This window comes from Dermacentor albipictus, chromosome 2, assembly GCF_038994185.2.
Source record: "Dermacentor albipictus isolate Rhodes 1998 colony chromosome 2, USDA_Dalb.pri_finalv2, whole genome shotgun sequence".
Classification (NCBI taxonomy): Eukaryota; Metazoa; Arthropoda; class Arachnida; order Ixodida; family Ixodidae; genus Dermacentor; species Dermacentor albipictus.
In genome coordinates this window covers 17,313,839-17,340,961 of record NC_091822.1, presented here as the reverse complement: position 1 = coordinate 17,340,961, position 27,123 = coordinate 17,313,839, and the positions used below count along the sequence as shown (strand labels likewise).

At 44.3% G+C, this 27,123-nt stretch overlaps 1 protein-coding gene and 1 long non-coding RNA gene across 4 annotated transcripts in view; one reads left to right on the top strand and one right to left on the bottom strand.

The window, feature by feature from the left end:
* Window positions 1–27,123, bottom strand: part of mRpS23 (mitochondrial ribosomal protein S23) — a 90,268-nt gene that overhangs the window by 19,991 nt on the left and 43,154 nt on the right. The window contains exon 3 of the mRNA XM_070533496.1: window positions 7,051–7,122. Within this exon, the coding sequence (XP_070389597.1) occupies window positions 7,051–7,122 (72 nt within the window). The remainder of the gene's footprint in view (window positions 1–7,050; window positions 7,123–27,123) is intronic.
* LOC139055889 (uncharacterized) lies at window positions 15,336–20,582 on the top strand. 3 transcript variants are annotated; one of them, XR_011511975.1, is made up of 3 exons: window positions 15,336–15,655; window positions 16,715–16,864; window positions 16,967–20,582. It is a non-coding gene; the product is annotated as an uncharacterized lncRNA (long non-coding RNA). The 3 variants fall into 3 exon arrangements; XR_011511973.1 differs by having other exon boundaries at window positions 15,337–15,655; window positions 16,715–17,182; window positions 18,021–20,582; XR_011511974.1 differs by having other exon boundaries at window positions 15,337–15,655; window positions 16,715–17,182; window positions 17,694–20,582.

Sequence of the window (27,123 nt, the reverse complement as noted above, 5' to 3'; positions counted from 1 at the left end):
CCACATCTTTTTAAGACTGCAAAGGCGAGGGGGGGGGGGGGGCTGAGTGCAGGGCAGGTGAGCCCTGCACATGGCTGTCAGCACAGCTGGGCACAGAGGTCCATGTGCCCTATCTTTAAGGTAATTTGGGCAAGCCAAGTTTGGGCAAGCCAAGATGGCTGTGGATTCATGTGCACTGTCTTTCTACATGTTTAGTGTTGGAGGTCACTTAATCTCGAGTCTTTCAGATGCATTGAAGTGAGAGGGAGACTGAGAATTCACTCCCTTCCACCTGCGATTTTCGTGACAGTGTCGTCCCACAGCAGGTGACATCAGCTGCAGAGGGTAAGTGGGCATGAGAATTTCGCAGGCTTTGCTTCGTATCGCCGATGGGGAGATATAATTCTCAAAAAAACTTTTCTTATTGAAATTCGTTATTTTTTCCCAATTGCCTGATATAACAGAATATCTTGCAGCCTCGTCCATGTAAGAAAAGTGTGTCAGTGAAGTGTGGGTGCGAGCTTTAGACGAGGACAGGTCTCAGACAAGTAAACATGATATCCCTGATATTTGGGTCGCTTATCAACTTGGGTGCTAGCAATACAAGTTACAGATATGCTCCACTAAAGCCTGTCAATTGCCTCCCTCATTTCAGCACCATACATATGAAAATAAGGTCATTCAACTCTAGGGCAATGCAGGATCTAGGTAATGCCAAATGTGAATGCCTTTACCATGCGTAAAAGATGCAAAGAGCATGAACAATTGCAAGTGACCTCGAGGATCCAATACACACCTCTAGATTCCAAATATAGGGGTGTGTAAATATTTATAAATTTCAAATAACAAATAAAATGTCCTACTTGATCCAGTCCTCAAATCGAGTATTAACTATTTGGAAGTGTGAATGTTTTTGGAACATTTTTCATGAACATCACATAGCCAACTATGCAAAATGAACCATAAAACTAAAGCAAAAATGAAGCACATTTCTCTCCTACCAGAGTAGAAGTTATGCAGAGGGTGCTGCGTAACTTTGGTAGCCAGACTTTTCCCACTTAACCCCAATCATACAACTTCGATTTCCTTCATGTACACAACATACGGCAATGAGTATTGCTTGACCCTATTTATGAAAGCTGCAACTGTGCATTCTCATGGGTTTAACTCCGGATACACTCGACTGCAACATTGTTTGTTACAATAGCGGCACCGTCTGTGGCGACAATATCACTAAAGAATGATTTTTGCTGTTCTGCCATCAGTGCAGTAAACACGCATTTTCATCCTAGTCTAAACAGTATACGTAGATGCTAAAGGGCACATTTGACTGCTTTTAAATCTAAATTCTGATAATGCACAGCCACAAAAGTTCCCAAGAAATCCGATTATTTTTAATTATGCTCCATTGGTGCTGTTAATAAAGGGTGCTTCATAATGGGCAATGTAATGACAGAAACTTTATTATGTAGCGAATACTGGAACATCCACAATGTTAAATTAAAATTTAGTTCTGGGGGGGTTTACGCGCCACAACATGATTACGCCAACCAACTTTGACCGCCTAGGTGCACCCAAGTGCATGAGCATTCTTTCTTTACGTTTACCTAAATCCTCTAAATGGGGCTGCCATCGCAGGAATCAACCCACAATCTCAGGCTTAGCAGCACGTCGCCATAACTGGTAAGCCACTGCAGCGGGCTGTCAACATTGTTTCATTGTAGTGGTGAAAAAGGTGGCTCAATATTTGAAACATTTGAAAGGCATTCTGTATAGGGTCATTCCATACCGAACGTCCCAAACATTGCGCTCGACCCTCTACAATTCTATTCTAAAAAATTTCAGATGATCATTTTAGTGCACTATTTGCCCTCGTAAAGCATATATAGAATTTTTTTTTCTGTCTCTTGCAGTGATTTGAATGTTGCCTTAGTGGGAGAAACCTAGGTTGTCAAAGAATACTCTCAAAAATACAATAATGCACGAAACGCCTTAAATATCTGTTATTTGCTAGAAAAGGAATGGCATTTTCTTATTCTCTCCCATTGGCGGCCATTACTGTCTCACGAAGTGCTTTGTGGTGAAGCAATGCAGCAATTCTGCGCCCATTTTGATTATGTTTTTAAAATTCTACAAAGTTTGCAGATACAATATGACTATGTCACATGGCTGGATAGTTGGCAGTAAGCGTGTCGAAAAGGTATTGAAGTCGATGATCGAGTAGTTATTAGTGGAAGGGGTGCAAACATTGGAAAATGTGTGATATGGGCCATGGTCAGGCACATGTAGATTGGTGATGTGGTCCAAGTAAAAATGCATGCTTCTGGTCATTTGGAAGAGAAAACAAAAGGGATTGATTTGTGAAGGTTTAATCAAAGTGATTTTTGTTTTAAGCAAGAACAAAAATTTTATGTTGAGCATTTGCCGCGTTCTTGAGCGCCGGCCTGTAAGTCTGCTTCACTGCACTGCCACACTTCCTTGGGGACAGAAATATGCGGCAACCACGTGGGTGGCAAATCGTATGCTGCTGTGTGTTTTCACATTTTTACATGCATTCTTCAGCTTTCCACAGTGCCACAGACAAAGTGTCAGAGAAAACGAGAGATGGTTCTTTTAGAAATATATTGTTATATAATAAAAGCACAAAACAGACACTGGGCATACACTTATAGTTCTTTATAGGCAGCTTGCTTAAACATTACTCGTGCCATTCGTGCCTCGGAGCCAACTGGTGCTTCGGATTCTTATGCCCTGCTCTTCGGCAGAGGTGAACTTTACTCCGGTGACCGCGTCGCAGAGCGAGCATGCGGCACCCACGGTTCGTCTTTCAGCCACATCCCTTGGCAGCACGTAAGATAAGCATTGCGAGCAGTGAGTATACTGTTGTCATGTCATTTTTTACACAGAGAGCCTGTACAATGGAAAGTGAAAGCGATAACTATCTAAAAGCACAATCACACTTTACGATGTACCAAGCTGAAGGCATCACATGCAGCGTGGGGTTTACTCTTTGATTGCATACCTTTAAAGAAGGTTCTAGCTTGGAACGGAGGCAAGAAGATGATAGTATTGCTTCTCCGACAGCGGCTGACATGATGGAAGAAAGGCGAGAAAGTTGCCATGCCAGTGCTTCTGCAAATGAAGCTTCTTCCTCTGAAGGTAGGCATCGATCCTCTTAAAGCGTTTTTCTTTCTTGGTTTAGGAATCAACTAGTAAGTTATGTCTCAGGCCCTCGTCTTCACAGGATTTTCTTGTTTGTTTTTGTTTTTTGACGATTTAGAACTGTCAAGCAAAATGAAGATTGTGCTTGACCTCATGTTTCCGATCTACATGTGATGATAGGATTGAAAGAAGCGATTAATGATTTTTTTGCACTTCATTACACTTTCTCGTGAAAATTTGTGGGCCAAACCAACTGCGCAAGCAGTACTTCTGGAGCAAGACTTTGATGGCGCAGTACTATATACTTATTTAAGAACACAGTAGCAGGATGTTTCTATGCACGTTTATGTCCAATTTCCTAGATTTCAGGAAAGTGAACGATCCAAGTGAACACGCAGCTCTACGGATTGCCACAAGACAACGCAGTCAAAGCAACAGCAGATATTTAATGTGCATGATCTCAGTGAAATAGATCGTCGCCTCTTGAGAATGTGGTGCAAACGTACGCAAGACATCTCTACCGTGTACTGCCATCACTATACCGTGTTTGCGCAACAGTGCACAACTCACATGGTGTCGAATTTGTGCTCAAACTCATTCCTCGTGCTTGTAAAAAAAATTTGCCTGGCACATGCATTACTACCGCAACTTTGGCTGACCTCCAACCTATGCTGGGACTCATTCCTGGGGAGAGGTTTTGCATGATGTGCAAATGCGTGTGCTACACTGTGCCGAACGCTACAAGCTCTGAATGTGCCATCCAGGAAAGCGTAGCTAACTCTGATCCAAGTGAGCCGGAAGCTGCGACTGAAAACTTAAACGAGATGCTTGCTGCCACAGGGGTGAGTCCTTTAAAAAGAAACTGTGGAAGAAAGGCTCGACAGACCTATGCAAAGAAGGTCAAATGGCTCCAGAGAAGCACCAAAAAGGCAGTCTATTCATGCCTGGGCCTTTAACAGCCGTCAAAGTCTGCTGAGCATCACAGCGGTGAGTTTTCTTTTGGTGACTACATAACTCTAATGAAACAGTTGAAAGAAAAATATGAGCATGAAAAATAACGACAAAGAAAAATACAGATTCTAACAGGAGCCCCCCTTTCATGGTCCCATGTAAAAGTTATGAATTACTTCGGTACATCGGAGCGAGAGGCATGCAAAGCGATTCGTGTCAGAGCACCCACCGAAAAAAAAACAAAAAAAAACAAAAAAAAACAGGACACCCCATTGGCAAAGAAGTCAAACTTCCAGAAAAGAAATTTTATGAAGACGATCCGGTTTCACACTCTACCAGGAAGACATTATCTGCAGTCAACAAAAGCGACTGCTTTTGCTAAATCTGCGAGGGCTTTATGAGGAATGGAAAAAAAAGTTGCAATCTCAAATGTGGATTCTCTTCATTCACAAGTTTGCGTCCACCACACTGCATTTTGGCCGAAGGAAGTGGCACCCCCACAGTTTGCGTGTGCATGGCACACCAGAAATTCAAACTGATCCTCAATGCCGTAGGATTCACGCAAACAACAGAATTGTTAACAGTTGTATGCCAGACTAAAAACGAAGACTGCATGCGCGGCTGCTGTCTTGTGTGCCCAAGCAGCAACGCCCTCAAGAGCATGTTGGAGAACACACCATCCCTAGATACAGATAAGGGTGGCTACCTCCACGTTCACCATTGGATCAGCGGTGTCCCGTGCAGGCTAGAAACAATTATCTTAAGTCCAGCCGAATTTTTTTAGAAGCTTTTAGACATCCTACAAGAGCTAAAGTTGCATTACTTCGTGAGCAAGCAGCAAGCAGAACATTTAAGAGAGCTCAAAACAAACCTAAAAGCCAACGAGTGGATTTTTCAATTGGACTTCGCCGAGAATTATAGATGCTCCCCAATCATACCATTGAGTAAATACACAAGCCACATTGCATCCCTTCGTCGCATACCATAGCTGCAAAGAAACTGGTTCTCTTCAGGCAAAATCACTTCTGATTTCGAACTGTCTCAAACACACTACAGCTGCAATGACTGCATTTTAAGATGAAGTACTCAGAGTCCTAAAACATGAACTTCCTGATGTCAAAAAAGTTCACTACTTTTCAGACATTGTATTGTCGTAGTACAAAAACATCCAAAATTTTGTAAAGTTGTTCCACCACAGAAAGACTAGCTGCAGAGTGGAACTTTTTCGCAACCTCCTATGGTAGGAGCGCTTGCGTTGGTGGCACCGTGAACAGCTGGCAGCCAGGGCGATCTTCAGAGACCCTACAAGGGACATATCCTTACACCCCATGAGCTTGTTACATGGTCAGAAAAAAAATATAGGAGGTACATTTGTGCTATGGGCACCACAGAGAAGGATTGCAGAAGTTTCACCATTTCATGCCATCATCACTGACCACTGTTAATGCCGAGCTCCCCTCCTACTCAGCAACACAGGCATTTCAAGTGGCAGACCACACGTCGGCCACGGGAGTAAGAATTGCAATCCCCACAAGGATAAAAAACCAGGCACACAACCAAAGTTCTGCGTCTGTCGTTCGTGCCTTTGACTACTAACCGGCAACCTTTGGTGCCCTTCTAAAACCTCCTGCCAGCCATCTACACTGCTTCCTGCAAGTTTTCAGCAATGTGAAAACACACAGCAGCATACAATCTTGCCAACGGCACCGTCACCGCATATTTTCGTTGCACCAAGGAAGTGTTGCGGCGCAGCAAAGCAGACTTACGAGCTGGCACCCAGGGACACGGCAAATGCTCCACATAAATTTTTTTTCTCGCTTAAAATAAAAATCACTCCGATTAAACCATCACAAATCAATCTCCTTTGTCTACTCTTCCAAACGAGTGCAAGCGTGCATTTTTACTTGAGCCACATCACCAATCTACATGTGCCTGACCATGGCACATTTCACACATTTTCCAATGTTTGCACCCCTTCCACTTACGGACTACTCAGTCATCGACTTCAACACTTTTTTGACATGCTTACTGCCAACTATCTAGCCATGTGACATAATCGTACTGTGTCTGCAAACATTGTAGAACATTTAAAAATAATCAAAATGGGCGCAGAATTGCTGCATTGCTTCACCACAATGCACTTCGTGAGACATAGTAATGGCCGCCAATGGGAGAGAATAAGAGAGCGCCATTCCTTTTCTAGCAAATAACAGATATTTAAGGCCTTCTGTGCAGTATTGTATGTTTAACGCATTCTTTGACAACCTAGGTTTCTCCCACTATAAGGCAACATTCAGATCACTTTAGGAGACAGAAAAGATTTTTTTCTTCTAAAAATACTTTACAAGGGCAAAGCATGTGCTAAAATGATCATCCGCAATTTTTTAGAATAGGATTGGAGAGGATCGAGTGCAAAGTTTGGGACATCTGGCGTGGAATTCAATTCGATTCACCTTTGACACTATTCAATTTGGCCTAAAAAGTTAGTATTCGCACATCCCTATTCAAATCAGAGAAGGTACCATTGTGTTGAAAGTGGGATACAGGTGGAATGTTGTTTGTGCCACCTGTATTCAATTCGATCCCACAGGGATATTGTTGTGTTGAGACACTTGAGTTTTACCGCAACCACTCTATGGCTTACTGCACAACCTTGTCATGAACAGCACAAAGACTACACATGCATAGCATGTGCCATGTCACGTTAAGGTGTCCACGGCCATTGCTGTCACAGCATCCATTCCAGTCCATTGAATCTTTGTGCAAGGTATTTTGCTATTGCCATGATCTGTGCACTGCCTCTGTGACTTAGCCTATTTCTTTGCAGTGGTAGTGACCCCTTGATATGCAGGTCAAGTGTGAACAACAGTTTCGATTCATTGTGCAATGAGGACCCCTTGGAAACAGAAATTGCGAGTGTACCTGCATCTGCGAGTAGACATGAAAATAGCAGCTCACCATTGGCAGGGTGACAAGTTTCTTGTGTCCTGCAGGTCCACACTAGTCTTGGTATGCTGCTGGTAGAACTGCCTGCATGCAGAGTCACCAGAGCAGTGAGCTCCCACAGACACTGAAAGTCCATGCATCATACTATGAATACCAAATGGGTCTACGTACCTACCACAGGCTTTGTATCTAGTATGTCAATTATGGGCAGTTAAGGATTGGCCTACACTTTGCCCTTCCCGCTGTGAAATACCTTTCTTCTAACCTAACTTGTCATCCCAATTATGTTTTACTGCACACATTAGACTGCAGTTCCTGCACTACATTATCTGGATCATTAAAGATAAAAGAAATTGCTTAAAATATCATGAATAGTGAGCATTACTGTTCCAATGTTACCTAGACTTAGCAATAGGTGGTGTCCAAATCCACAACCCAGTGGTGGCACCCTCTAGAAAGACATGCAGATCTTAAAGGCAATGCTTTTCCTGGCCGGCAGAAACAATTTCAAAAGCCAGGAATATGTCATAGACATAGTGCTTTACACATACTCAAAAGTGTCACGACTTATTTATGCATCGGAAGTTGTGTGATGAATTATGAAGTTAGGTATGAAAGACAAAAAGAACTGCTCTGAATAAATGTTTGCACAGCTAGCATGAATGACAACGAAACCACAAAGAACATTAAGAATAGCTGCAATATGTTTCTTAAACATAGTCATGACAGAAGCTGTGTACTCATAATTCCAATGCTGGCTGGATAACTGCAGCACTAGGCTTCCTGCAAGCAATCCTTGTTTGAACCTCATGTGGGAAAGCTTTTGTTCTGAGGGCGAGCAATATGTGCATTTCTGTAGGACAACAGTTTACCAACCCACCTTCATGCTATGAGATATTACAGTGGAGGATATAATTGCACGACACAACACAAAGCATGATAATATACCACTGCTCCATAAATTTACAGGGTGTGTGTGTTGGTCCATAAGTTTACAGGGTGCGTGTGTTGCAAAAAATGTGAATTTCTACATGGTTTCCCACACTGTCAATAGCTTGCTGATCACCATGTTGGCCGGTCACTCATATGTGCATTTCACCAGGATCACAGCTTACAAACAAACATTTATGCCATAAAATATTACAGTGGAGGATATAATTGCATGACTCAACACAAACCATGAAAGCATACCATTGCTCCACAAGTTTACAGGGTGTGTTTTGGGAAGAATGTGAATTTATGAATGATTTTGCACGTCATCAACAGCATTGCTGATGACGGTGTTGGCCACTCACAATTTACTGCAGGCCCAGTATTCAGATTCTGTACCCGGTAAACTTAGTATGAAATGTAAAGTATTATCCATATTACAACATCCAGCACCCAGTGATATGCCGGATTATGGGCCCAATGTCACGTCAGACTGGTGCGGCATACTGAAAGTTGATGGGTACTGGTGCCAAAAGCAGCTCTAGAGTGAGAAAAATGTGGTCCCTGCCAACAACCGAGAGCCCTTTATTGCAATAAAAAAAGTCTGATGAAGAAGAACAGGAAGCAAGCAGTAGTGGCGCACTATCATCGATGTAGGGCACAAGCGCAGATCGCAAGCTGTTGGCGCAGAGACCATTCTTCTCTAGTCACTGTGTTGGCTTTTCACCTGCCCCTTGCCATCAATAAATCCCCCTATCAATGTAGTGGAGGTGCGTGGTACCCCTTCAAACCTAAAGCTCCGAAGCCAGACATTACCCACCACCGTTCCGACAATTCCTGATAACTCCATCCAGCAAGGTGCGGCCCAATCTCCGTCGGTCATCGTGTCCCGCGTGCTGTGCTAGTGCACTCCCACTTTCTTCAGCAGCACCAATGACCATGACATAGAAGATTGGCTGTCGTTATCTGAAAGGGTGAGTGTGCACAAGTGGGACGACGCTGCAAAACTACGCGACGTCGTGTTCTACCTAACAGATGTCGCAAACCTCTGGTTTGGTAACCATGAGCCTGACTTCGCCCCTTGGACTGCTTTCAAAACAAGCTTCGCAGATGATGTGTTCGGGCACCCCTCAGTACACAAGCTTTGCACTGAACAGCATCTACGTGGGTGTGTGCAGCAGCAGGGTGAGAACTCTATGAGCTATATCAAAGACCATGATTGTGCAAGACAGGATCAGGCACATCATGAAAGGCATAGACAATGCCTTTCACATGCTGCTGGCTAAGGACCTGCGGACCATGCCTGAGCTCGTGACCTTGTGCCAGAGCTTCGACTGTCATGTTCCTGTATCAAGGTCAGCATTACAGGAAGTGGTCACTCACAAATGGATTCTTAACAACATTCCATTCTACATAAGAAAGGAGGGTCAAAGTGCCAATTCCTAAATTTATTTATTTTATTTCAATAGTGCTAGCCCCAGATAGGGGCCGTGGCAGAATGAGACTGACATTAGTACACATCAAAATAGTAAAGCAGTAAACAAATAAAGAAAACAAACTTAAAAGCATACTATACATATGATTAGTAAACACAAGTATGGAAGTACAAAGCATTAAAAACAAGAAATGCCACAAAACAAGCTTTACATATACTGTTCAATGAATGCCTGAAATTGATCCACGTCATCCACTTCAACTAACTTACTATCAAGATCGTTCCAGCGAGGAAAAAGGGAGTACTTAAGAACATTGTTTTTTGTTTGAAAAGGAAGCAAAGTAAAATTATTTCTGTGTCTCGTCGCATAATGAAAAGAATGTGTGACGCATTCATGAGTGTTGCTTTTTAATTTGCCTTTAACAACTTTAAACAAGAAACACAAGTGTGCTCTTATTTCTGTCTGACAACGCCCTCAAGCCTGCTCTATCCCTTAATTCAGTAATGGACATAATGCCATAGTGACTGAAAATGAACCTGACTGCTTACTTTTGCACCCTTTCTACTTTATTGATATTAACAGAAGTAAATGGATCCAATATTATACTGCCATATTCAAAAAGAGGTAAAAGAAGAGAGTTGTATGCTAAAAGCTTAAGTTCTTTAAAGGAATTACGAAGACATCGCTTCAAATAATGCAATTTTGTCATGGTGCTATTAGCAACATGATTAATATGACAGTCCCAACACAGATTATGATTGCAAATCTATGGAAGAAAATTAATTGTGGTGGATATTGTAATAGCTTCTTTTATAAAAGAGGCACGCACGAGAGGTTACCAGAAAGTTTTCTATATGCTGACACCTGGCATCACACCAGGGGTCACACCACAAAGTGCTGGCAGTATTAAAACCACCAGCGATCATATATGGCTCTGGGAGCTCGTCAATCAGCTTGTAGAATTATTTTGCTAAGATGGTAAGAACGCGGTATGTAAATGCAACAGATCGTTATTATTTTGTGAAAGTAAATCACTCACACAGACACCACCTCAAGGGAGGCCTGTAGAAGAAGATTTTGGCAAGCAACAGGCTTACCTACAACTATTGCTACACTTCCGGATGAGGCAACAGCATCATCATGATTGTTCTGGAAGATAGCATACTGTCTGAGCAAGTTTGTTAGTGTGGGTTTTAAACGTGTTTCCTAAACACACAGCATCTTTGGATTATGTTATAGAGGAGTTTCCTGATATCGCCAAGATTGTGGAGAAGCATACTCAGGGTGCTTACCAAGTTAACATTTCCAAATTCCCTGAGTTTTCCAGGTTTTCCCTGACTGGTTTTGCGAAATTCCCTGATTGACACAGAACTTTGTTTTATGTCAAGGCTGGTTGACACCATGTTGCCCGATGCTGTCACTCTCTAGTAAGCAAGCTAAAAAATTTAAAAAAATCTTTTTAATCCAGTTTTTATATTAAGGAGTAGTGCTTATTTTATTCAAAAAGAAAAACGAGGGGAGGGGGGGGGGGTCCGCGAAATGGTTGGCAAATAATATATCTTCGAAAAAAATGGTAGAACCTATTGCGAATCGAGTCGAACATTCTCAACTACGAATACAGTGAAAGTTCGTTAATTCGAACTTCAATAATTCGAATTTATGGATAATTCGAACTGTACGATTTGGTCCGGCCAAGCTCCACCGAAGTCTATGTATAAAAAAGTCCATGAATTCGAACGCGAGAAGGTTCCCTCACGGATAATTCGAACTACGCTCGCCTGGCACATGGCCAGAGAAACGCGCCTACTGCCTACACACAAGGCTGTATTGCCTCCGAAACGGAGAGAACGGCGAGAGAAGGCAAAATCGGAAAAAAATCTAATCGACGCGGGGTCAGCCAGAAGGCAGCGGCGGCTGCCGCCTCTCCGTTCTACGTAACCTCCGAGACTTGTTGCCCGTTGCGAATCTCGGAGGCTTTCCAAATCTTGTACAGCTGCTAATGTTGTGCGGAGATGGCACGGCAAGCTCCAAAACACAGCGAATCAAGTACGTCGCAGCTGCGCTTGCAATCAAGAACCAACGAATCAGGGCCTTCGCCACCTTCACATGTTCAGCGTCTTTGTCTCAGCAGACTTCATCGGTTGTGCACCTCTGTTTTCAGCTTAGGAGGTATCGGCCGTCGCGATTCATTGTGATGGTGTTAAGCCTCGGCTAACGTTTGTTTCAGTGGACATCGGTGGTGTGGCACAGTCGGACCCAGAGCTTCGACTTGAAGATGGCGTGTGCCCGCGGCACACGCCATCACTTTCTGACACGCGAAATTTCTGACATGCCCTACTGCTTCCAAATCGCAGTGTACTGTTGCCCTCCTTCACTTTCGTTAGTTCGAACTTTCGTTAATTCGAACTGAAGCGGCTTCCCCTTGCGGTTCGAATTAACGAGCTTTTACTGTAACAAGAAGACGCATACAGAAGCAAATATTTTCGAACGTGAGCTATTCCTATCAATTGATTACAAGCTCATTGGTATGAGGCCCAAACTTTTTCACAAGTGAGATTCTCCCTCAACAGCTGTTAACTCAACCTCAACTGTCCTGCCACACTATCAGCCCGCGCTCAACGCCTTAGCATTGCTTTTCACTGCTTGAAAGAGTTTATTTTAGCTTGGATGAGGGGCACCTGCTTCTCGGTGTCAGTCAATACTTTTTTTTTTCTTTGAGAAGCTTGAGCTCAAAAAAAGAAAGCAGCGGCACGCTTCCTTTCCCGTTTGTTCCTCAATGCGCAGGTCCTTTCTGTTCTCGTATTTCTTCCACCGCACGTTCGCCCCATGGACCATTTGAAGCATCCGCTTGGTCAGTTGTACAGTCAATGTCCGAGTTTTCAGACTCCCAAGGGACCGCGAAAATAGGGCCGTTTGAAAAAATGAATGCATGTCCTTTATTTTATTTATTTCAAAATACTGTCAATCCTCTAGCGAGGATTGTTACAGGAGTGGGAACAAAATACCAACATTACAAAAGCATAGCTAACAACTAACTTAAGGAAAAATTCCTAAACATGCGCAACTGTCTTATTTTCATGGGTACTTTTGTAATATATATACATACACTATACAACATTACAATACTGTGGTTTCAAATGAGAAGAACACAGGAACGGACGAAGAAAAGAAACATTAAATGAAAAGCCAACAGATGGACATAAGTGGCTTAGTATAAGGAGCTTGGGAGCTCCGGGATGATATATTTAATTTTTTTCTAGGAACCTTTCCCGTGTTGTCTGGGCTACACTAAGTGAATCAAGCACATTCCATTACTTTATTACTTGAGGAAAAAATGAAAAACGGAATGTGCTGTTGTTGCAAAAATATTCATTAAACATTTGGTCACGTTTCTGGTGCATTTTCCCTTTTTCTTTAGCAGTAGCGAAGGCTGTGGTTGCCATTTAACACTGGTTGCCAAGGTGGCCATTTAACAATTGATAAAAGAATTTCAGACAATGTATTTTGGCTCTGTCACAAAGCATAGACAACTCTGCTCGGTGCAGTAGCTCAGTAGGGGAATCAGCTGTTAAAGATAAATCTTGCTGCCTTGCATTGTACGGCAACCAGCATAGAAATGTTGGTTTTTGTGGCGGGGAACCACACTATATTCGCATATTCCAGCATCGGCCTAACAAAAGTGATGTACGATAAGCGCTTTGTATCTGCGGCAGCGTAACATAGTGTTTGAGGAAAAACAACTTGTTCATTGCTTTCTCCGTAAACTGTTGCACATGCGCAGCCCGGCTGAGACCAGATGAAATCAAAACCCCCAAATATTTTTGCTGAGTCACTGTATGAAGCGAGACACCATCGAAGGTATACGGAAATAATAGTTTACTTTTTTCTTGCTTACATTTATTGTGACTTTTTTCAGAATGAACTACCATCTGCCAGTCTCAGCACCACGGGGCTACATTGTGCAAGGAATTGTTAAGGGCGATTTGGTGGCTAATGTCTTTAATTTCACTTTAAAGTATGCCATCGTCTGCAAATAATCTAATTTTAACATTTACTGTATTCAACAATATCATCTATAAATAACAAAAACAAGAGAGGGGCCAGAACAGATCCCTGTGGGACACTCGAAAGGACCTTGACAGTGTTGGAGTTACGTCCATTGTAGTGAACAAACTGGTAGCGATTTAAAAGGTAGTTGCTTATCCAGTCAGTTATTGGACCATTGCCAAGTTTTTCTGGGAGTTTACCAATAAGTTTAGAGTGAAACACATGGTCGAAGGCATTGGAAAAGTCTAGAAAAATTATGTCTATTTGTGATTGTTCATTTATTGCTAGCCCAAAGTCATGTGAAGCCTCTACGAGTTGGGTGATGGTAGATAGTCCATCTTTGAATCTGTGCTTAGAAGGGGAGATATAATTGATTTCTTCCACGTGCTTAGTTACTGATTTTAAGATAATGTGCTCAAGAATTACACAGCTAGTGCATGTCAGAAAGAGGGGCCTGTAGTTGGATGGGGATGAAGCATCACCAGATTTATGCACCAGTATTACATTCACAATTTTCCAGTCAGTTGGAAGATGGCCATCGCGAATTGATTTTTTGAGATGAATATATCTGCTGGGCCCCTGAAATGGTTCGGAGAAATTTTGTAGATGCGTATGGCCACCTAAATTTAACCATTCGCACCACAATTTGTGTGAAATGTCTCATGTTAAGAGAGCTACAGACGATTACAAGTTGCCCTCCTCCATAGTCATGCATTTTCTTCTCAACTCAGCCAAGTGATTCGGGCTATGCTCTGCCTTCACTGGCTTTGTGTCATGATGACATGTCGTGTCGTCGACTTCCAGTTCTCTAGAAGCAAGCGAAGCTTCTCGACCCCAAGCGAGAGCTATCGAAGCAGTGTGCGTTGCGAGCATTCTGTAGCAGTGCCGAAGGTGTCTGGTATTCCGGTAACCACAGGCGAGTTGGGCATTTTGACGGAACAGTGGAGGCATAAACTCAAGCTGATGAAGGAACTTTAGCATAGACGTAGGTGAGCTGCCTGATCGGTCTCCACGGTCCAGCCGCCTGTTGACGCAGAGCTTAACCAGCCAAACAAAGAGCTAATACTGCTCTAACAAAGTGTAAAACATTTTAAACATTTACAAAAACAATGTGTTAACGATTACACTCCTGCAAAAAATGTACACGAGCAGCAAAGAAGAATACATTTCATTACTGCTACTTTGTGTGGTTGAGCTCTCTGCCGCCAGGTGGCTGCACTGTGCAGACCATTCACATTTGCGCTTCTGCTCATCCCGTGAAACGACACGGTCAAACGGCCAGGCCCTGTCACCTTGCGCTTACCCTAATACCAGACTCACGAAACGCTATTGTGGTAGTACTCCACCAGTGTAACTGGACGGCCACAAATGCGCGAATTCTGGGGCCGATCGAATAGCGAGTCAGATGCACTGCAGCCAGTCCGCTCATATGCTGCTTTGCAGAGAGACACGATGTCGCAGCTTGACATATTGCCAGTCGCTACGTTTGCAGTCTACAACACAATAAAATCAAATCACAGTGCTCGCGAAAAGACTGACTCTGACCGCGGAGCTCTCGTCAAAATGGAGCATGTTCTAACGCAAGCAGACGACGCTTGCTGTATGTCGGAAGTGCTTAAGTGTAGTGAGAAATTGTTTTTGTGCATTTTCTTTTTGTTACTTTCTTTTTATAGAAACAACTTAACTAACATTCCAACTATTACGAACATCATTTGTTCACCATAAAGGTGGAAAAATTATCCATCGTACCCTAGGCAGCCAATCGAATAGCTCGCCCTACTGACATCGATTGGGTGATTTACGTCATATGGACAGGGGTGGCTGAAAATTCCGCCGAGCAGTGTGCTGCGATTGGCAGCGACGTATTCGCAACTCCAGCAATTCATGCGACACCTAGCGGCAGTAGGGAGAAACGAAATACGGAGGTCCAGTCGCCGTGTGTGCCGTAGAGGCTGCTGTCGCGGACGGAAGAATGAAGCTGCTAGCAAAGAAAAAGCGAACGGCCAAGCAGTTCTGCTGTGTTCCTCGGTGCGTGCCAGCGAGATGGAAGGACAGCGATATTTCCGTTCACGCACTTCCCTCCGAGTGGAAAGGCTGAAGCCGCAGAACCAGGTGGATCGCTAACCTCCGCATCGGCAAGGCTGTGACGCTTACAGTGACTGTTTGCTCACGGCATTTTGCACGGGATAATTTCTCCTTACCAGGTGAGACACTATTGTGAACTTGTGAACCCGACCCTAATGCATGACCATTGTGCGTGGCCATTATACATGTCGCTGTGTCACCTTATGTAAACACGTTTCGCATTGCGGCACTGGCGATTGGGCTATGCATTATTTGCTGCATATGTTAGCCGCAACGCGAAATTCGAGCACAGGTTCGAGACCTGTCACAGCGGTTTCTCCGAGGAACGTCTCTTCTGCACTCGTTAACCACATTGGCTGTAATTAGAGCTCATGTTCGACGCTTCACAGCGGTTTCTGCGAGCAACGTCACCTCTGCGCTCGTTGGCTACACCCGGCTGTAACTCGGGAGGCTTTTGATGCCCAGCACGTCTCGCGCAACTTATACGGGCGTCAGAGATTCAAATGTTTACGAATGATGTACTAGCAAGTTCGGGAAGTGTTGAGTGTAAACGTGCCACGTATGTGGCATGCTAAAGCGGAATAAATATCATGCGTGGTGCGGATGAACTTGCAGCACAGGCGCACTGCACGCGGGCACTTCCCAGCGCGACTGATTACGAATTTGCCACTTGCACTTGAGAATCTCCGACGTGCTCAAGAGTGGCCATATGACACTGGTATTTCGCACCGACGGCGAGCCTATCACGTTCATTGCAGAAGTTTGCCACTTACGCGACAGCCACATGTCAATTTTACACGCGTTTGCTAGTTTCGAGGAAAATTTACGGCGTCCGCCGTCTACTGACGTGTCGCATATGTATGTGCAGTATTAGTACCTAAGCTAGCTTTATCTGTGTTATTAAATCATCCCCAAGTCAGTGGCAAAACTACTCCGGTCATGTGGTTGTGTTTGCACCTGTGTACTTTGCGTTATGAACAGCTTTCAACTACGTTTTGCAGATGCTACATTCGGTGTACAACGTTGCATAGCCTTGCACACTCAAACCGTGCTTCATTTCCTTGCAAATGTTTCTTTATAAATATTGTGGCCTTGTTTCTGAGGTAAAAAGAAAAAAATTCTGGGTGCAGCCCATATTGAGGCACAATAAAGCATAAACAATTCATTTATTTTTTCAGATGTAGCATGTCAAAGACAGCGGCTGAAAAAAAAATGCAGTACCAACTGAAAACCTGCCAAGGACGTCATGTTATGATGAGAACAAGGATGCTCATATGAAAGAGCTTTCACTGGCAAGACTTCGCCGACGTGTGTATCGGTCAGCCAGAGTAAGTTAATTTGACTACATGGTGCAGCACTTATATGCTTATGGTACATACACCATGTCTACAAGCATGCAATAGATGTCAACACCTTTTAATGCATTACAGAATGAATCAAGCAAAGAAACTGTTGCCTCCCCATTAGAAGCAAAGGTGTTGCCCCATGCACCTGTCAGCACGACCACCATGGTAAATTGGCTGCCTGCAACTTGTGCACACATTGCTTCACCACTAATTCCTTGGGATTAAACTCTGACATTGCAGGACGATCTCCCATCCCCTGACCGCAACAGCATGGACCAAATAAGTGACAAAGGAAATATGGTAATTTCTTTTTGAAGTTCAGTGTTTGACTGAAGCCCGTCTGGTCGGGATGAAACATGGTTAAAAGGGTAAACAAAAACCCGGGGCACTTCGCCGACCAAATAAAGATTTAAAAGAAAAGAAGACGTTTCGGCTCCCACACGGGAGCCTTGTTCACAGGTAAAATAAACAAAGGTGCTCGAGCAGCTCGCTTAACTAGTCTAGAACACGTGACGCAGGCAGCGCGCATACACTTACGGCAGATTGCCATCGCTCCTGTTCAGAGTGTGTGGCGTAGTCTGGATCATGAGGGACTCAAGATAAAGGCGTCGAGATAGCCCTTTTTCCCTGGCAATTTCTTTTTGTATGTGTATGTGTTGTGGTAGCTGTCTTTACCTAGACGGTGGCATGCTTTCTGGATTTACATCGTAAAAGCATTGTAGCACGTGGTGTGTGATGGGTGCACATTAATTGAAACTTGTGCACACATTGCTTAACCACTGGTTTCTTGAACTGAACTCTGACATTGCAGGACGATTTCCCATCCCCTAACAGCATGGACCAAAGCCTTGCAAACACCATAAGGGACAAGGACATAGCAAATATGGCAATTTCTTTTTTCTATATATTTGTGATGTGGTAGCTGTCTTTACCTAGCCGGCAGCATGTTTTCTGGATTAACTTCGTGAAAGGATTGTGGGGTGTGATGGGTGCAAATTAACTGATGCAAAAAGCCTGGCTTTCCTACTTCCAACATTGAATTTAATACATTGACATGCATTATTGGAATGACAAAAGGAAGCTGCATTTCGCGTCAGATATGTCAGACATTACAACTCTTGCTTTTGTTTTGTGACAGGAATGTGCTTGCAAACCTGGCCTCCGGACATTAATGGCAGAGTACTCAAGAGAAGAAAAAGACGTGGCAAATTTCCTACTAGAAATGGCTTCACGGACAAGGCTTTCAGAAAGCAAGGCTGCCCAAGTGACATCGGGTACTTTTCCACAGAAGTTTGTGAACACGATAAATAGTAGCAACGTAAATACATTCACAGGCCTGCCATCATTCGATGTTCTGAATGCTCGTGTGACGTGCTACACAAAAATTCATCCACTTTCAGGACGGCACCAGTTATGTGTAAAAACAATTGCATTGACATTGGTGAAATTGAAGCATATTTCCAGTGCATTCTTGAGTCACCTTTTTAACTGTTCTCTAACTACATGTAGCAACATAATTGCCGAGACTGCTCAGTTGATGTGTGAAATTTTAAAAGTAACTGTGGCTGTGCCACCAAAAGATGAATTCCAGTGGCACGTTTGCATATTCGGCATTAGGTGATTCACCTGAAGTCGTGCCATGGCTGGCGATATTGCAAGTAGCCTGTACTGCATAGATGCATTTGTGCGTGTGACCTTGGCTCCATCAAAGCGTGGCGGCCTTGAGAGTAAGTGCAGTCTTCTGTTTGGAAATCCAGCATTTTTTATGCCACTCAGCCACTTCATATTTTTCAGACACGGTCGTTGCCATGTGATCTACATGCTGCACTTGTTTGCATTGGCCAAACCTGCAGACTTCAACTTCAACACACTTTTTGTAAATTAGCAATGCACATTCTTTTGCAACTTGTATTCTTCATTGAAGTGCTGATTTACACTACGCATTCTGATGCAAGTTTTCATCTGATGGTATTCTGAGGTATTTGCAGTTCACTTATGATCTGTGTGCATAGAGTTGTGGTTATTCTTCAATGGCTGTTTGTTGTCCCTTTTCTTACTTGTATTTTTTCACAAAATAAACCACATGCACTCAATATTTTGTTCACTGTACTTGCCTCATACGTTTTACTCAAGCCCATTTTTGTTGCACTTTTTAGCATATGAGGGTATATCTGGCCAAAGAACATGAGAAGTAACATGGAACAGTGTCAAACCTGCATACGATGAGTATTTAAAAAGTTTGGCCACCAGAGTTGAGTACTCTGAAAGAATGGTTTGATTCAAATGACCCCAGCTGGTATATGTACCATAATTTATGCTTCTTCCCAGTTTGTTGAATACAGTGCAAATGGCTGTCCTGGGAAGCATAACTAAAGCACTGGTAATACAACATGGGGAGACACTTGTGCAGACTTAACATCAGTGAATGATAATTATTGACCTCCAGAGAGCATATAGAGCTGTCCTTACTATCAACATATCAATAAATGGAAAGTAAGTGACATAAAAGTTTAACATGCACTTAAAGCACTTAACAAACACTTAAAGGGGCACTGAAACACTTCCAACTGATCATAGTTACCTCACTACAAAAGGACACCGCCTGCTGCAAAAATTTTTCGAATCATTGAACTGTAAGCGGAATTAGTAGTTATTGCACTGATGCATTGCTTTCTCCTTTCGCCTCAGCTAGTGTGCTGGAAGCTACACGGTGCATGGCAAGGTAGCAAGGTCCTGGTCAAGTTTTTTTTTTTTACACATTGCTACTTGTGGTTCAGGCATGTGTGGCACTCTCTAAACGCGAGATGGACGCCTGGAGCTACATCACTTACAGAGACCAATAAATACACATGGCTGTCTGATCGTCCTGCGAACAGAGCTTGTGGTGGTCGTGGTATCTATATTATGCGGCATGCCAGTTTCAGGGCCCCTTTAAGAAGGGCACTAACAAAGACAACAAAAGTTGGTTTCATGAGTTCTGCCTGAGTCGCCACTGATATCACGCAGTTGCTCGAGCACAAATTGTGAAACAATAACGTATGAGCCATAGGAAACGAACAGTAATGTCGGCAAAAAAAGAAAAAAAGCAGGATATGTATTGTGATAGGTAACCCCAAGCGCCACAGCACAAGGTGAAGCTAAGTTGCAGTTCGGCACATAATAGGATCTCTTCTACTTACAACGGTGCACGCACATGAACATTTCACTTTACTACGATCTTTGCAATATGAACAGCATTGAAACGCAATGTAGAGATGAAACATTAAAGGGACTGACAACTACACCAAATGTTCCAGGATAAGGTGCCAGGAGAAACAGCCGAGATGTGCTTGCACTTTTGCGACAATCCAGCAGTGCACGAACACTTTGCCTCCACGATCGATGGGTCCCGGAATGCGTCGGCGATTCTCACCACAATCTCATGCGGGTCCGCTGTCACGCCGGAGGTTTGCACACACGCGCGACCATTTCTACTTAATTACTCTTTGTACCACTGGTACCGACTAAAATGAGGTGCTCGGCGTCCACTACCCGTTCTCCCCCCACAAAACAGCGCGAATTAACATCGCAGTGCAACAAACTTAAAGGTTTCACCAAGGAAAGCGTACGCGGGGACCTCCGTAAAGCCGCCATACTGCACAGTGTAGCCAGACCGGGTCAGGCTTCGCAGCGCCCCCTAATGTTGATTTGAGTTGCGAATATCTTTAAAATCTTATAATAAATTACACACTTTACGTGGAGCACTTAGATGCATCAATTAATGATCCGAAGGAGCTACTCTAACGACTCAGCAGGTTTGTACAAAATCGTCAAAATTGTTTCAGGGTCCCTTTAAAGACGGCAGTGGTCTACCTCGACCTATGTAACTAGAACTTGCTGCAATCTTTACGCTGTTATCAGTGCTAAAAACAGAGTGAAAGTATGAATTGAAATTATTCGCCTTTATCTTGTCCTCTGCAGCTGAAGACGCAGGAGCTGTTGCATGTTTTACACTCATGTAGTGCCAGAATTCATCTGGCAAATTCTTGATAAGTTTTTCTAGGGTGCGACCAAAAAAGTGCTGCTTCACGCTTCGTAGTTTGCCTTTCAGGGTCGAAGTCAATGAGGCAACCTCAGAGCTAGCACTTCCTAGCGTCTTTTTGGTCTGTCTAACACGTTTGATTTTGTGCTTTGAGTGAATTATGTCGCGGTTAATCCATGGGTTGTGCTTTTTTGTAACCTGCTTTTATGTAGGGACAAAGCAGGATATACAATGCATGACGTTATCTTTAAATGCGCCTACACTTCATCTATGCTTGCGTTATTATCTGTACGAAGATCTGAGAAGTTGGGATACGCGAGAGAGGTAAGTCATTATTGCTGCATCATCAGCTTTAGTAAAGGAAAGTACATATTTTACTGTACCAGGCTGTTGTATTGGAGCTGACAAAGGCAAAGTGCACAGAACTATTTTGTGGTCCGATATGCCATATACTGTTTCAATACTTGTGCTGTTGGTGGAAAAATGATAGCTTACAAATACAAGGTCTAACACTGAGTGGGACTCGCCTTGCATGCACGTAGGTTCAACAACAAGCTAAGTGAGATTGAAAGTTAATAAAAAGTCAATTATCATACTGTTTAATAAGGAACCTGGGCTCAAGGAAGAGCAGTTAACATCAGGTAGGTTAAAGTCGCTGGCCATGATAATCCTGCCACCAAGCACGCACAAGTTCATATAATAGAAAAGAGAATTTAAGCGTGTTGCTTCCGCATTCGGGGGCCTGTAAATGGTGCCAACGTACATTATACCATTATCCTGGTGAAGCTTACATTAAACTGCCTTGACATCATTTACCGCAGGCATGACCGTGTATGCAATTCCCTGCCATAAAACAAGTGCTAGGCCTCCACCTCTAGTATCTCTATCTTTGCGAACAATCAGTAACTTGGTGGTGCAACTTCATGATCACAAACGATTGAGTGTAGCCATGTTTCACTTACAGTGACAATATCAGGTTTTAGAGCCAGCAAAACAGCTTCAAGCTGGTCCGCCTTATTCGCAAGGCTTTGAGCGCTAACATTCACAAGGGTTAACGCCTGGAAGTTCTAAATGTGAAACAACTAGCCCTCATCAATATCTTACTAATCGTTAACAGCACCATTGTTGGGAGGGCTGCCCTGTTGGTAGTTTCACCTCGTCTGTTTTTTTCACTTCATCAATATTGTTACTCCTCTCATCCCGGGCAAAAAGACAACCATTAATTTGTACTCTGTTGTAGATAAGTCTTACCCTTTCCCTTCTGTTGTGGTTTTATTTTGTGAAGTTCCACAGTTTTCTTCTAGTTTCACGAACTCCGAATGAGTAGTCTTCGCTTATAGAGTAACTGGTCCCCCTTATCCTGGAACAAGACCGGAGCACTTTAACTTTGCCGCGATAATCAAGTAACTTAAAGATAATTGGCCTCTCTGTAGATTCTCCTTCCTTAATTTGACCAAGTTGGTGAATACGTGCAATACCCGCAGACTTTATGTCTAGAGTATCTTGAAAGATTGTATTTGATACCAGGTCGTGGAGCTTAGATTTGTCCGCTGACTTCTGTTCTCCAGTTCTTCAATTTTTCTGTTCATATCCTTGATATTGTTTTCTAGTTCTGCTATTTTCTTTATGCAATCAGAAACCTGCTTTTCCAACCTGCAAATTTTTTCGAGTTTCTTATCAATTGCACTTAGTTTCTGGTTTCTGACAGCTTTTTCTTTCTTAATTTCCTTTATGTCACCCGCAATTACATTTAGTTGCTTTGACCAATTGCCTTCCATATGCCCCAGATTGGTTTCTATATCGCCACCGAGTAGCAACAGGAAGCGCAGAAAAATCGTCGCCTTAGTAAGCACTTCACACAACGACCATGGGCACGGCAGCAAAATTAAGCAAACATTATTGCTATGATAACATTTTCCATATCATTTGCTCACCTGTACAAGAAGCATTAACGGGTTTGAAAATCGCATCATGCCGTCGCTGCCATGCCTACTGTCGAGTGCCGAAGTGAAGATTACTTGTATAGTCCCGTTGATACATGCTGTCCTTAAGGGCTCCTCCCTGTCCTTAGGGGCTCAAATCACCACAATCACATCCAAAAACGCTCTGAATGCCTGCTAGTACACTTATTAGGCATATCGGTGCTCTGATGGCGCGTTCACACTGAGACATTCGGTGTCTGGAGCGGCACAGAATCCAGCACAGAGCCCCTTCTGCGCCGATCGCTCCCGGGCCAATATTTACGGCAGCTGCCGCCGGATTCCCTCACCGTGGACCAATCAGAGCGGGTCTCAGCAATTCGAAAGATGGCAGCCAAGCCCGACGCGCTCGTCATATCGCAGCCTTCGAACGCGTTGCGACATCAGAAATGCTCTTCAAATTGGTGCATAACCACCTCGTCCTTTTCAACAAGTATCATGCGAAGCACAAGGATTAAGCGACCTGACAAGGTGGCGTGACCAAGCTACACTCGCTCTTGCAAAGCAGGACGAACCCACCAATGCCGGTGGCGTCGTCTCATCAGCGAATGCTTCTGCGCGTCTCGCATCGCCAGATAGGTGCTTGCCAGAAGGCCTAGCAATGCTGCCACTTCTTGCTCAGGGTTTATTATTTTCGTTTCAAGCAGTGATGAAGCGGCCAAAATAAAAACACGCTAACTCTACCCAAGCGGAGATCACTGCGCAGTTTTTATAGGGTGCACTAGAAAGGGAGAGTGGGTCCTCGGCCGGCTCACCGCTGATGATGATGATGATGAAAACGTTTTATTTAAAGGAAAAAAGGGAGAGGGGAGTTAGGAGAAGGGTGGTCGGATTCCTATTCCGGAATTCCGTTGGCTAAGGCCACCACCCTAGCTCTTTCCACGAGGGCTCGCTGGTCCTTGAGGGTTGAGCTGGACAGGGCTGCCTCCCATCCTTCCCACGTTGGCTGTTTTATAGTTTCTAAGGCACTATTAGCCTGGCAGGCCCATACCATATGGTAGAGATCTGCTTTTTGCCCGCAGAATTTACATTCGGCTGAAAAAGATTGTAGCTCAATAGCATGCAGCTTCACTGGATTATTAAATGACAGGGTTTGTAACCTTCGTAAATGGCATTCCTCCGATTTGTCCAATCCCTTAGCTGGGCCCGGGTATTTTCGTCGCGATAAGCGCAAGTGTTGTAATACGTCTGCATAAGTTATTAATGGCACTGGGAAGTCCGAGTCTTCGGGGAGGGAGGAGGAGGGACCCCGGGGGAGAAAAGCTCGGGCTGCAGCGTGTGCACGCTCGTTTCCCTCTACACCCTCATGACCTGGCACCCAGATCAGCTCTTTGCGCGAAGCGAAGACCCCAGATTGTTTGAGGATCCTGCAAGCTAGCGGTGCAATTCGGCCCCGTGTGTAATTTCTATAGGCAGTTTGCGAGTCTGTAATGATGTATTCTGAACTAGGGTGCGAAGCCGCCATAGCGATCGCCGCCTCTTCCAATTCTGCAATTTCCCCGTGCCGAACAGAAAGTCCATTGACCGTCTGCCCTTGATGCACCACCGATATTGTGGAGACTCCTCCCACCGGACCTGCAGCATCCACGAAGAAGGCCCCCTCTAATTTAGAATAGATCTGGTCCATCTTTTTGGCTCTTGCCCTCCTCCTTGCTTGATGATATTCTGGGTGCATGTTTTTAGGAAGGGGCAGGGTCGCGAATTTGCACCTCCACTCTTTCGGAATGTCTTGTCGTGTTGCCGTATAGTAAGGACAGCCGATATTTAGGTCCTCTAGTACCTTGCGTCCTGTTTTTGTTCCTGCCAATCTGGCATATTGACTTGATAGGTGGGCCTCAATTATCTCATCTATTGTATTGTGCACCCCCAACTGCAATAAGCGCTCTGTAGATGTTTTGACCGACAGTCCTAGTGCCTTCTTATATGACATCGAAATGTTTTAAATCGCACCTCCTCATCCGAAGGTACGGAGCTACGTACACAATTCTTCTGAGTATAAAGGCTTTGACCAACCGAAGAGTGTCGTTCTCCATCATCCCTCTCGTTTTATTGGTGATACGTGTGATCATTCGTAGTACTTGTTCACATGATGTACGGAGTTGAGTGATCATTGCTGCGTTGACACCCTTGTTGTTAACCAATAATCCCAGGATACGCACCGTCTCCACCTCAGGGATCGCAGCGTCGTGCACCCTAATTTTGACCGGGGCTTCATCTTCTCGTCTGCGCATGATTAGAAGTGCCGATTTTTCCGGAGAGCAGCGCAGTCCGCACTCCTCGGCATATTTTTGGACTGTCGAAGCAGCCTCTTGGAGCGCCTCTTCCATCTGCCCCAGACTGCCCTTCGTCACCCAGACCGTGATGTCATCTGCATAGAGGGCGTGCCGAATTCCTTCTATGCGATCGAGTTGCTCAGGCAAATTTATAAGAGCAATATTGAAGAGCAGAGGGGAGAGGACGGCTCCTTGTGGCGTCCCCCTGGTGCCCATAGGGATTGGCTGGGACCTAAAATCTCCAATTTTTACATGAGACTGTCTGTCTAGTAGGAAGTCTCTGATGTATTCAAAAGTCCTTCTTCCACACTGTGTCTTCCGCAGGTTCTCCAGGATCTTTGAGTGCTTCACATTATCGAAAGCGCCCTTGAGATCTAGGGCTAAGATGGCTCTGCTACTGCGTTTGTTGGGTGGGTCAATAACTTCCATCTTGAGCTGCAGCAGTACGTCTTGCGTGGATAGGCGCTCTCTGAAGCCAAACATGGTGTGGGGCATGTAATCGTTTTCCTCCAAATACGCTGAAAGTCTGGCATGCACTGCTTTCTCCATCAGCTTGCCGGCACATGACGTGAGCGAAATCGGACGGAGGTTGTTAATATTTACCTCTTTGCCCGGCTTAGGGATAAAGCTGACGTCTGCCGATTTCCACGCCAGGGGCAGCTTGCCAGCTCTCCAGCACTCATTGATATAATCCGTCAGCTGGCCTAGCATCTTCTTGTTCATGGCGAGCAAGCCGACTGTAACTTTGTCCTGTCCTGGCGTCGTACCTCTTCTCATGGTTAGTAGCGCCGCCTGTATTTCTTCTACTTCGAAGTCTCTGTCGAGTTCTGGATTATCTTCGCCTTCATACTGCAACACAGGCTCGTCATCTTTGGTCGTACAGAGGTATTTGCTCGTCAGGGCTGCCACCAGCTGCTCATCCGTACCCTCATAGCCGTGGAGGGCTCTCTTGAGGTTCCGCTGCTGCTCTCCACTCGTCTTGCTGGGTTCGATGAGGCATCGCAGTAGGCTCCACGTAGACTTGACGCCAAGCCCACCTCTTAATGAGTCGCACTTGATTAGCCAGTTGTTTTTGGCTAAGGTCCACGCATATTCCTCCGCTTGTCGTGTAATTTCAGCAATCTTGATTTTAAGCTTGCGATTGTGTTTTTGCTTTTTCCACCTTCTGGTGAGGCCTCTCCTGGCCTCCCAGAGGTGGAGAAGGTGGTTGTCGACTGCCGGGACATCCTCTGAGGTGTGCAGCGTTCTCGTGACTTTCTCTCTGGCAGCTAGAAGTGACTCAGCCCATTGCTCATAATCCTCAATAGGCGAGTCGAGCTGAGGACCCTCGAACTCTCGAAAAAGCGACCAATTCGTAATCCGAGCTTGTCCCCTGTGTTTACGATGCTTGTTGTGGTCTAGGTAAATTCGGAGTATATAATGATCACTGCCTAAGGTTTCGTGCGTATTTTGCCACTCGCAATTTTTAACATTTTTGACTAGCGTTAAATCTGGGCATGTGTCCCTTGAAACGCTATTGCCTATTCTTGTAGGATGCTGCGGGTCCGTCAGAATAGTAAGAGCCATATCCGATATTGCTGCTGCCAGTTTCCTGCCTTTTACGTTTTCGTTGTTGTAACCCCAAAGAAAGCTGTGCGCGTTAAAATCCCCCACTATAATGAGAGGCGCAGTTTTTGCAGCCTGCATTGCTTTTCGAAAAATTTCGTCAAAGACTGCTGTCCTGTGTTTAGGGCGGCTGTATATGTTAAGTACGTACGCCCCTTTACTGGAACGAGTGTTAGGGAGGATACGAATAAACACATGTTCTATTTCAGCATTAAGTTCGAGGTCTACAGTTGAAGCCGTACTGTCTTTATGTACAAGTATGCAAGTCGAAGTGTTAGTTTGATGCGTACTGTACGACCTGAGTTTAACTGCGGCATTAACGTCCTGTAACGCGATTACATCCGGTCTCTCATCTAGACAGTC